Source organism: Microtus oregoni, unplaced genomic scaffold (assembly GCF_018167655.1).
Source record: "Microtus oregoni isolate MIOR12 unplaced genomic scaffold, Mior012 000071F_ref0000514, whole genome shotgun sequence".
Taxonomy (NCBI): Eukaryota; Metazoa; Chordata; class Mammalia; order Rodentia; family Cricetidae; genus Microtus; species Microtus oregoni.
This window is the reverse complement of record NW_024543978.1, coordinates 8,431,753-8,444,020: the sequence shown is the minus strand read 5'-3', so window position 1 is coordinate 8,444,020 and position 12,268 is coordinate 8,431,753. Positions and strand designations below refer to the sequence as shown.

General features: G+C 43.6%; 1 protein-coding gene across 1 annotated transcript; it reads left to right on the top strand.

Annotated features, from left to right (window-relative positions):
• Positions 1-1,272: 1,272 nt before the first annotated feature.
• On the top strand, positions 1,273-1,605 carry LOC121440897 (60S ribosomal protein L35a-like). The gene has a single exon (XM_041641927.1). The coding sequence runs from the start codon at positions 1,273-1,275 to the stop codon at positions 1,603-1,605; it is 333 nt and encodes a 110-aa protein (XP_041497861.1).
• Positions 1,606-12,268: the final 10,663 nt, after the last annotated feature.

The window sequence follows — 12,268 nt, the reverse complement described above, 5'->3', positions numbered from 1 at the left end:
TGGTGTCAGATGGTAGAATATGCTTTTCATTCCCATCCTTTCAGAATTGCAGTGCGTTTTCCAGAGTCTTCATGAAGTGTGACATAACTGGCCAGCTGAATGGCAGATAGGCAACTACATCTGTGACGCTTGCTGTGAAGATACTTAGAAAAATGTGCAAGAGAAGTCACTTTGCTGGGGGCTGGAGAGATGGCTCAGCGGTTAAGAGCATTGCCTGTTCTTCCAAAGGTCCTGAGTTCAATTCCCAGCAACTACATGGTGGCTCACAACCATCTGTAATGAGATCTGATGCCCTCTTCTGGCCTTCAGGCATACACACAGACAGAATATTGTATACTTAATAAATAAATATATTTTTTTTTTAAGAAAAGAGAAGTCACTCTGCTCACCAAGCTTTGGGGATAGAAAGAGGTGTGTGTGTGTGTGTGTGTGTGTGTGTGTGTGTGTGTGTATCTACCTAGCATCTGAGGCCAAGGAAGGTGCCAGGTGTCGTCCTTCTTCCTCCATAGCTTTCTTTCCTATTTCTTTGAGACAGGGTCTCTCGCTCAACCAGTAGCTACAATGGCAGCCACCAAGCCCCAGTCCTCCTCCTACCATCTCCCTAGCTTCTACTCAAATACTGGGGTTACAGATGCAGATGGCCACATTTTTCTTTTTAAATGGGTGTTGGGGATCCGAACTCTGGTCCCCATGCTTGCAAAGCAAGGATTCTTACCCACTGAGTCATCTCCCCAACCCTGAAAATTATTTTTCCATAAGGACGCTATTCATGTCGGTATGCTACAAGATTTATCAGTGTCTTTTTTGCTATTATATATATGCGAGCACCCATACATGCACACGTCTGTCTGTGCATATGTATACATACACACACACACACACGCACGCATATATATATATATATATATATATATATATATATATATATATATATGGGTGTGTGTAGACCCCTACCGAGCTACACACTGTATAACCTGTTGCTTCTTGGTAAACACTTCTGTTTCCTTTTAATTTTGCTTAGGGTAAATATGGACACACACAACTTGACACGTAAAAGCTCTTCAGAGTCTGCGATGGTTCTATGGGGCACACAGGTATCCTGGCGCTGAAAGACTTGAGGATGGCTGACTTGGGGACAAAGCCTTCCTCCTTTCTGGAAATAAGATGATTTCCTGTAGAATAATGATGTTTTGAGGTGAGGACCGTTTGTGCTGCTGCCCTTTGGGGTCCGGTTTTTGGGGCCTGCTGGGAACAGGACTTCTACAGGACAGTATGTCTGGAAGGCTGTGGTGCAAGGCCACTTTTGCTGGCTATAAGCGAGGTCTCTGGAACCAGAGAGAGCACATGGCTCTCCTTAAAATTGAAGGCGTTTATGCCCTAGATGAAACTGAATTCTACTTGGGCAAGAGATGCGCTTATGTGTATAAAGCAAAGAACAAAACAGTGACACCTGGAGGCAAACCAAACAAAACCAGAGTGATCTGGGGGAAAGTAACTCGGGCCCATGGAAACAGTAGCATGGTCCGTGCCAAATTCCGAAGCAACCTTCCTGCAAAAGCCATTGGACACAGAATCCGTGTGATGCTGTACCCATCCCGGATTTAAACCAATGAAAAGTAAATAAATAAATAAAAGTGGATTTGTGCTCTTGTAAAAAAAAAAAAAAAAAGGATGTTTTTGTGGTTGAGGATGCAGACCATGGCCTGGGGGTGTGGCTTAGTTGGTAAAGGATTTTATCACTTAAGTCCCAGGGATAAATCCCCATCACTACATTAGCCAGGCACAGTGGTACACACCTGTAACCCCAGTGCTCAGGAGGCAGAGGCCGGAGGATCAATAGTTCAAGGTTAGGCACGCTGCATAGCTCAGTGGATAAAGGCATTTGCTGCTGAGCTGGAAGGTGTGGAGCCACATGGTGGCAGGAAAAAATGGACTCTTTTGGGTTGCTGTCTGACCTCCATATATGCAACATGGCATGTGTGTACCCACTCCAATTAAATAAATGTATTGGAAGTTTAAAATAAATCTCGGAGTTCAAGCTCATCTTTAGTCTTATAGTGTGTTTGAGGTTATCCTAGGACATGACACGCTGTCACAGACAAATGCCCAGAAAACTGGGGATGATAAGATCTATCTTTTCAGAGGAATCGTAAAGGAGTATAAGGATGAACCAGCCTTTGGCCTTGTTCTGTGGAAAAAGGAATGCTCTCAAGAGGGGCACCCCCAGACCTTCCCACAGTTGTCTGTCCTAGGGATATAGTTAATGTGGTTTTGGACACAGAAATCTTGCTTTTCATGGTGTCCCTGAACCGGAGAATTGGCTTAGCAGTTAAAAGCACTTCCAGAGGACTCAAGTTCAATTCCCAGCACCCACATTGGGTAGTTTAAAATTGCCAGTTACTCCCATTCCAGGGGGATCTCTCGCCCTCTTCTGGCCTTCTTGGGCATCCAAACACACACACACACACACACACACACACACACACACACACACACACTCTTAAAGAGGGTTGTTGACAGGTCCTGAGCATCCGTGTTTCTGACAGGCTTCCAGGATCCTGATGCTGTGTCACATGTAGAAGCTGTGGTCCCCAAGCACCCTTGAGACTTAAATTTTTCAGTATCCAGCTAGTTGCTCAAACACCAGCTTCCCTCCTTCTCTTGCGAGTTGAGTCACCGTTTCCATCTCACACAGGTCCCTTTGTCCGACAGCTTTCCACACAGTCACTCTTCGACAGAGAAGAACTGAGTGTCTGTCTGTCTCTTGAGTTGCCCCACTGAGCCTTGTCCCCCAGGGACCTTGATCCCCTGTCATTGGTCCATCCATCTATCCATCCACCCACTCGCCTACCAGATACTGATTGAATTGCTTGGGCCAGAAGAATTGTGTGAGATCTTGGGAGTAAGGAAAGAATGAGACACCTTTTAGTCTTTCCTGGGACACAGAGCTTTTGAATACTGGCCAAGAGCTCCTCTAGAAAGGCAAATCCAGGTACAGCCGTGCTCCATATAGAATGAAAGAAAGGTAAAAAGCCCCAAGGTAAAAATGTAGATGAAGAGAAACAGGTTAAATTAAGTTACAAGATCAAGTGGGACAAGCCTAAGCTAAGGCTGAACATTCATAATTAATATAAGTCTCTGTGTCTTTATTTAGGAGCTGGTTGGCAGCCCAAAGAAAAATTCCAACTACACACTTCCAGGTCACACCCTTCACTGAGGGAGGGCAGGACAGGAACAGAAGCAGAAGCCACACAGGAACATTGCTCGTTGCCTCAATCACGCTCATGGTCGGCTGGCTTTCTTATTCAGCCTGGGAATGGTCAGGGAATGGTGTCACCCACAGTGGGCTGAGCTTTCCTTCATTAACTGGCCATCATGACAATGTCTCATGACTACAGGCCAATCTGTTTGAGACAATCCTTCAGTTGAGGGTCTCCCTTTCCAGGTGTCACTAGGGTGTGTGTCAAATTGGTAACAAAAACTTGTCAGGAGCTCATGAGCCCCACCTTTAGCAGATGGCAGAGGCAGAGGCAAGGCAGAGGCAGTTGTAAATGTGTGGTGCTGGGTAGGCTGACCACGCTAGTCGATGGTCGCTGACAGGTGAATATGGACAGCACAAATTGGTTTCGGTGGGTTATTAAAAAAAAAAAAAGGTGGGGGGCACTAAGTTGGGAGAGAACTGGGGGATGGATCTGGGAGGAGTCAGAGGGAGAAGTCGGGGGTGAATGTGAGCAAAATACATTGTATGCACATCTGAAATTCTCCAGGAGTTAATAAAAACATGGCATTAAAGATAAATGTGGGTTCTTTTCTGTTCTTATTTGAATGTGGGATATTCTTGAATGTGTTTGAAACCTTCAAAACGCTAACACAGACCCACCAGGCTATGTTTCATGGATGCAGCCAGGAAACAAGGAGGAATGGACTCAAGTGTAAACAAAGCTGGGGCTGAGCTCTCTGTCCTGGGCTTGTTTGCCTGCTGTGGGGGTGCAGTCTCTCCTCTGTCGGAACATCTCACTCACAAGCGGAGGCTGCAGCCGGAGCTTTACAAACAAACACATCTATATAGACAGATGCACACGGACACACACAGACAGACACATAGACAACACAAGAATGAACGCACATGCAGACAGACAGAAACACAGACGTACAGTCAAACACAGATGCACACATAAACAGACACATATATAGTTGCACAGACAGACATAAACACAGATGCACAGACAGACAGGTACACAGAGGCACAGAGGCACACACAGGCGCACACACAGATACACAGACAGACAGACACAATCTCTCCTTCCCTCCCTCCCTCTCTCTCTCTGTCTCTCTCTGAGAGGAGGTGTGTGCTGTCTGATTCTCAGAGCCCCATGGATGTCTGTTGTTTCTGCAAGCTTGTCTTTATGAACAGATGACAAGGGTCACCAGGCTAGGAGCACAGAGGCTCCTCCAGCAGAGCAGGCTGAGCTCTGAATTTGTCACTGGTTCCATCAGGGCAGCACTCCTTGAAGAGAACTTGTTAACTGACTCTGCGCTCTGATTTTAGAAGTTATGTTGGTCCTGAGATGCCAACACCACAGCTAACAGAAAATAGACATCATTTGACCTTTGGGCACACGAATTAAAAGACAGATACAGTATTGGCATCATTTCCTCCAATCAGGAGGGAAGCCAGACTTCTCTTGTGAGTCCAAAGTCTTCCCTGAGAAGAGCTGAAGTTGCCTCTAAAGTGGAAGGTTTAGGTGATTTAAATGAGCAGACCTTCAAACAAAACAAGCAAAACAAGGGCTCAGAGGAGTAACTAAGCTGCAGGTTGGCAACAGCTGTGGCCAGCACTGGGAAGCCTTCCTTCCTGCAGACTGGAGGGCTGGTGAGGGCAAATGGTGTCTACTAAGGTCATCTGTCTGCAAATCCACACATAGCTGCAGGTATGTGAGTGTGTGGGCAAGAATGGGCGGGAGTTGGTCTACCATTAACAGAAGTGACTGGGAGGGGAGAGGAGGGGAGAGGAGTGGAGAACAGGGATAAGGAAGGGAGAACAAGGGTGTGGAGGGAAAAGGAGAGATGAGGAAGGGAGAGGAGGGTGTGGAGTGGAAAGGAGGGGTGAGGAGGAGAGAGGAGAGTTTTTAGAACAAAAAGAAGCAAACTCACCCAGGAGAACTAGACAGCAGGAAATAATCAAATTGAGAGGTAAAAATCAACAAAATAGAAACAAAGAGAACAATACAAAGAATCAATGAGACAAAGAGTTGGTTCTTCAAGAAAATAAACAAATTAGACAAATTTTTATCCAAACTAACCAAAGGCAGACAGAGAATATCCAAATTAACAAAATCAGAAATGAAAAGGGGGACATAACAACAGACTCGGAGGAAATTCAGAGAATCATCAGGCCATATTTCAAAAAAACTGTACCCCACAAAAATTGGAAAACTTAAAGGAAATGGACAACTTTCTGGATAAATATCAGTTACCAAAATTAAATCAAGACCAGATAAACAAATTAAACAGACCTACAACTGCTGAAGAAATAGAAACAGTCATCAAAAGTCTCCCAACCAAAAAAAGCCCAGGACCAGATGGTTTCAGCTCAGAATTCTACTAGATTTTCAAGAAAAACTAATATCAATCCTCCTCAAATTGTTCCATACAATAGAAACAGAAGGAACATTGCCAGACTCTTTTTATGAGGCTACCATTACCCTGATACCCAAACCACAAAAAGACATTACTAAGGAAGAGAATTACAGATTAATCTCATTCATGAACATCAATGCAACAATACTAAATAAAATACTGGCAAATCAAATCCAAGAACTCATCAGAACCATCATCCATCATGATCAAGTTGGCTTCATCCCAGAGATGCAGGGATGGTTCAACATATGAAAATCTGTCAACGTAATCCACCATATAAACAAACTGAAAAATAAAAACCACATGAACATCTCATTAGATGCTGAAAAAATTTTCAACAAAATACAACATCCCTTCATGGTAAAGGTCTTGGAGAGAGCAGGGATACAAACAACATACCTAAACATAATAAAGGCAATATACAGGAAGCCAACAGCCAACATCAAACTAAATGGGGAGAAATTCCCAGTGATCCCACTGATATCAGGAACAAAGACAAGGTTGTTCACTTTCTCCATATCTATTCAATATAGTTCTTGAGGTCCTAGCTAGAACAATAAGACACCAAAAGGAGATTAAGGGGATACAAATCAGAAAATAAGTCAAACTTTCATTATTTGCTGATGATATGATAGTTTACATAAGTGACCCCCAAAATTCTACCAAGGAACTTCTACAACTCATAAACACTTTCAGTAATATAGCAGGATACAAGACTAACTCAAAAAAATCAGTAACTCTCCTATGCACAGATGATAAATGGGCTGAGAAAGAAATTAGAGAAACATCACCCTTCATAATAGCCACAAATAGCATAAAATATCTTGGAGTAACTCTAACTAAACAAGTGAAAGACTTGTATGACAAAAACTTTAAATCTTTGAAGAAAGAAATTGAAGAAGACACCAAAAAGTGGAAAGATCTCCCATGCTCTTGGGTAGGTAGAATTAACATAGTAAAAATATCAATCTTATCAAAAGCAATCTACAAATTCAATTCAATGCCCATCAAAATCCCAGCAAAATCTTCACAGACCTCGAAAGAATGACACTCAACTTAATATGGAAAAGCAAAAAACCCAGGACAACACAAATAATTCTGTACAATAAAAGAACTTCTAGATGCATCACAATCCCTGACTTAAACTCTACTACAGAGCTACAGTACTAAGAACAGTGTGGTATCTGCATAAAAACAGACAGGAGACCAATGGAACCTAATCAAAGACTTGGATATTAATGCACAGACTTTCAAAGACCTGATTTTTGACAAAGAAGCAAAAAAATCAAATGGAAAAAAAGAAAGCATATTTAACAAGTGGTGCCAGCATAACTGGATATCAACATGTAGAAGAATGAAAATAGATCAATATCTATCACCATGTACAAAACTCAAGTCCAAATGGATCAAAGACCTCAACATAAAGCCAGCCACACTGAACCTCATAGAAGAGAAAGTAGGAAGTACACTTGAACGCATTGGCACAGGAGACCACTTCCTTAATATAACTCCAGTAACACAGACACTGAGAGAAACAATTAATAAATGGGACCTCCTGAAACAGAAAAGTTTCTGTAAAGCAAAGGACATGGTCAACAAGACAAAACGGCAGCCTACAAAATGGGAAAAGATCTTCACTAACCCCACATCAGACAGAGGGTTGATCTCCAAAATATACAAAGAACTCAAGAAATTGGTCATCAAAAGAACAAATAATCCAATAAAAAAAAATGGAGTACCTAAACAGAGAACTTTCAACAGAGGAATCTAAAATGACTGAAAGACACTTAAGGAAATGTTCAACATCCTTAGTCATCAGAGAAATGCAAATCAAAACAACTCTAAGATTCCATCTTTCACCTGTAAGAATGGCCAAGATCAAAAACACTGATGACAACTTATGCTGGGAGAGGCTGTGGAGTAAAGGGAACACTTCTGCATTGCTGGTGGGAGTACAAGCTGGTACAGCCCTTTTGGATATCAGTGTGATGATTTCTCAGAAAATTAGGAAACAACCTTTCTCAAGATTCAGCAATACCACTTTTGGGTATATTTCCAGAGGATTCTCAACCGTGCCACAAGGACATGTGCTCAACTATGTTTATAGCAACATTGTTTGTCATAGCCAGAATCATGAAATAACCCAAATGCCCCTCAACTGAAGAATGGAAAAGGAAAATGTGGTACATTTACACAACGGAGTACTACACAGCAGAAAAAAATAACATCTTGAAAATTGCAGGCAAATGGATGGAGCTAGAAAACATCGTTTTGAGTGAGAGGCAACCCAGACCCAGAAAGACAATTATCACATGTACTCATTCATAAGTGGTTTTAAAACATAAAGCAAAGACAACCAGCCCACAAATCACAATCCCTGAGAACCTAGACAATAATGAGGACCTTAAGAAAGACATACATAGATCTAATCTACATGGGTAGTAGAAAAAGATAATATCTTCTGAGTAAATTGGGAGCATGGGGACCATGGGAGAGGGTAGAAGGGGAGGGGAGAGGAAGGAAGGGGAGCAGAGAAAAATTAAAAAAGAGAAGGTTTTGTGAAATAGAGGAAATTTATTTAAAACACACACACACAAAACAAACCCAAAAGAAAAAAGTGGGACTGAGGTGGGGCTGGAGAGATGACTCATGGGTTAAGAGCATTTGTTGCTCTTAAAGAGACCCCGAAGGAGTTTAATTCCCAGCACCCACATTGGGTTGCTCACTGCCATTCCTAACAGCAGCTTCAAGGGATCACAGAGTCCTTGGGGACAGAGTAGCACTGGCAGAAAGGAGTTAGGAGCCTGATGTACACTCACGCCTGATGCCAGCCTCCAGGAGGAAAAGGTGGAAGGGTCAGGAGTCCACAGCCAGCCTCAGCTACACGGTGAGTTTGAGACAGCATGAAAGAGACCCCAAACAAACAACTTAATGCTTCTGTGTCCTGCCCTTTGCATAAGTGGTGGGTTTCTGTTTGTTTGTCTTTCCAACCGCTAGATGGATGCAAACTTTAGTTCCAAACTACATCTGTGTTTGTTCCTGCAAAGAGGCTGGAGGGCAGAATATTAGTAAGTGCCTTTAATTGCTTGAATTGCTGGGAAGCTCAGAACCCCAAGATGAACTTTTGGTCTCTCTGAGTTTTTTTTTTTTTTTTTTGGCTGCACTTTTTCTTCTTGGGGCATCAAAGGCCAAAGTCTAGTTTAAACCTGGAAGGTTGACCACAGTCAAGACGCCTCCTGCTTCTCTTCAGCCAGCTGAGCATGTGGATGAAGCAAGTCCACCGCTGGCATTGTGCATAGAGTAGGGGGTTGCCCCGTACTCCACTCAGCTGGCTGTGTTAGTGAAGGACACTCGACTCTTTCTTCCACTGTGCAGTAGAGACTGCTGTCTTATCTGCACGACAGAAGGCCTTGGCAAGAAACGAGAGCCTCCAGTAGCATTTTCTTATTTTGCATGTGGTAAGGAGTCTTAAAGTGCAGAAACACTGGAGGTGTTTTAAAGGAGTCGGAGGACCTCAAGGCCTTCTCTCTGACCTTCCATTTTTCTTGACAGCTGCTTCACAGCTAGACTTGGGGACACACTCTTGACAGGAAGAAGGCAATGTCATGAAGGTGGAACTCTCACGACTTTCCTCTTTATCTGAGAGATTGGGGAAGAAAGCATGGTGTGATGGCTCTAGTCTTTGTTCTCAGCACTCCAGAGGCAGGGGCAGGCAGATCTCCGTGAGTTCAAGACTGGTTTGGTCTACATAGAGAGTTCCAGGCCAGCCAGCGTGACATAGCCAGACACTGCCTTCATTTATTACAAGAAGAGTCAGGGAAATTAAGAGTTTGCTTGTTTGTTTAAATTGAGCTTCTTGGGTTCCTTAGAAGTTGGCTCTGTTTTCTTTGTTTTTGAGACAGGTTCTCACTAGGTAGTGCCGACAGGTCTGGAACTCTGTGGAACTGCCCTCAGCCATGCCAGTCTGCCTGCTTTTGCTTGGTTCTTCCTCGTGAATGCTGAGATCTTTGCTCCTTTTCCCAGCTCAAGGGGAGGGATACATGATGAGTAACTAGGAGTGACCAATACTATGAGCAACAGGACTCCTGCTACCATCTCAATGCTTAATTTCCCTCCTCAATGAAATCTAATCTCTTTGTAGCTGCAGACTTTCCTTGAACTGCAGACTTTCCTGCCTCCACCTCCCTGAGTATTGGGAGCACAGGCAAACACCAGCATACCTGGTTTATATTGTGCTGGGCAGTTAATCCAGGGATTCATGCCTGCTTGGGAAACCCTCCCTCTACCTCCTACCCACAGACCTAGCCATCCTTACTGCTTCTATTTTTCTCCTAAAACAGGGACATTGTTGTTGGCAGAACTTTCTGTTCTGTCTGTCCAGCTCCCAAATAACCACACAGAGACTTAGTATTCATTATAAGTGCCTGGCTGATAGCTTAGGCTTATTACTAACTAGCTCTTACAACTTAACCCATACTTCTTATCTTCACTGTACCATGTGGAGATGCCTTTTTTTCAGCATAGCAAGTTCACTTCCTGCTTCTTCTGCATCTCCTTGTGACTCGGTCTTCTTCCCAGCCTTCTTCCAATCCAGCTCTCTGGCCTAACCTCTTCCTGTTTAGCTGTTGGCCACTTGGCTCTTTATTAAACCAACTAAAGCAACACATCTTCACAGTGTACAAACAGATTATTCCACAGCACATTGTGGGCCCAAGCCCATGGTGCTCATTTCTCCCTGGTGTGCCTGGAATGTTTTTCAACTAAAGAGCTGTTTGGATTAACCATTGCTTTATTCTTTCTCTACCCAAAAAATTACTTCCTGGGAGAAACACAGCTGCACTCTGTAACTACCTTGTCTGAATTACCTACCCTCTGCCCATTTTACTCTATTAGTCTTTTTTTTTTTGTTTTTTTTTTGTTTTTTTCGAGACAGGGTTTCTCTGTGGCTTTGGAGCCTGTCCTGGAACTAGCTCTGTAGACCAGGGTGGTCTCGAACTCACAGAGATCCGCCTGCCTCTGCCTCCCGAGTGCTGGGATTAAAGGCGTGCGCCACCATCGCCCGGCTACTCTATTAGTCTTTACAGCACTTAGGACTTGGGACAGAGCACATTCTTGTATCTAGCATCTTGGCTGCTTCTTTCTCCAGCAACTGTGACTCCCACTGTTGGAAAGTCTCTGTCTGGCTCCTATGGGCCATGACATACCTGAGGAAGAAGTCATTTGTCTCAAGGCTCGGATTCTACAGTATCCACTGGGTTAGGAGCCGTCTCTGCAGTGCCATAGGATGCTGGGTTTGGATCCAAGCACCTCCGACCATGAACTCTGGACCTGTGCCATGCATTCTTCACTGGGTTACTGAGTTTCCTGGTGGCTTAGTTTCTTCACCTAGGAAAGGATTTTTGTGGGCTGGAAAGATGGGTCAGAGGTTAAGAGCACTGACTGTTCTTCCAGAGGTCTTGAGTTCACTTCCCAGCAACCACATGGTAGCTTACAGCCATCTATGATGACATCTGTTGCCCTCTTCTGGTGTGCACCAAACATGCAGACAGAACATTGTATAATAAGTAAGTAAGTAAGTAAATAAATCTTTGAAAAAAAGGACTTTTGGTTTCGCGAGATAGGATATTACCATGTAGACTTAGCTGGTCTAGAACTCGCTACATAGACTGGGTTGGCCTTGAACTCATAGAGATCTAACTGCCTCTGACTCGCAAGTACAGATAAATTCCATATATATGTGTGTGCATGTGCATGTGTGTATCTCTGAACATGCAAGCTCTCAAGTTTGGCATACACACACACACACACACACACACACACACACACTCTATTGGTACTGTTTCTCTATGCAATCCTGCCTAATATATTCCTTGACAAATAAAATAACGATTAGGGGCTGGGAATAATCTCAGGAGTTAGAGGCAGGAGGATCAGGAGTTCAAGGCCAGCCTTGGTTACTGGAGGTCATGTAATGATAGGTAGTAAAGACTCTAGGCAAGTCTGTGAAGTGATGGGAAAGCTGGGTACGGCAAGGAGCATCTACAGTCTTAACACTAGAGAGGCTCTTCAGTTGGAGGCTTGCCTGAGCTGCATAGCAAGACCTTGGCTCACAAAATCAAACAAGTATCAGGAAGTCTTTCTGGGTGGTGGGTACCAGCAGCCTGCACACTTGCTTGCAGTTATGTCCCCAAGTGAGGACTTTGAAATGAGACTTAAAATACTTCATCAGATAAAAAGAATCACGAAAACTGAAAAAACAAACATCTCTAAGCTGTGATCCACCCGTGTTGGCAGTGTGGAGAATTTGCATAAACAGATGTATGTAGAAAAGGCTGATGTCTCCCAGAGCACACGATTACCAGGCACTGTCCCTGCAAGCTTCCTTTGCACCACTGAAGGAGAACGTCATTTCCTTCCTGGGTACTCTGGGGGACTGTAGACGGGCAACTAATAGCACTATCGTGAAAAGAGTTGCCCACTCCAGTATTTTTAGCTTCCCTCTGAAATCTCATATTTCCCATTTTAAATTTGTTCCCAAAGTTCCCTTCCAACTTAAATAAATAGATGCTCAGAAATGAAAGAGCTGGGCTTATTAGCTTGTGAGCCGTCTCCAGGGAGTGAGCACCAG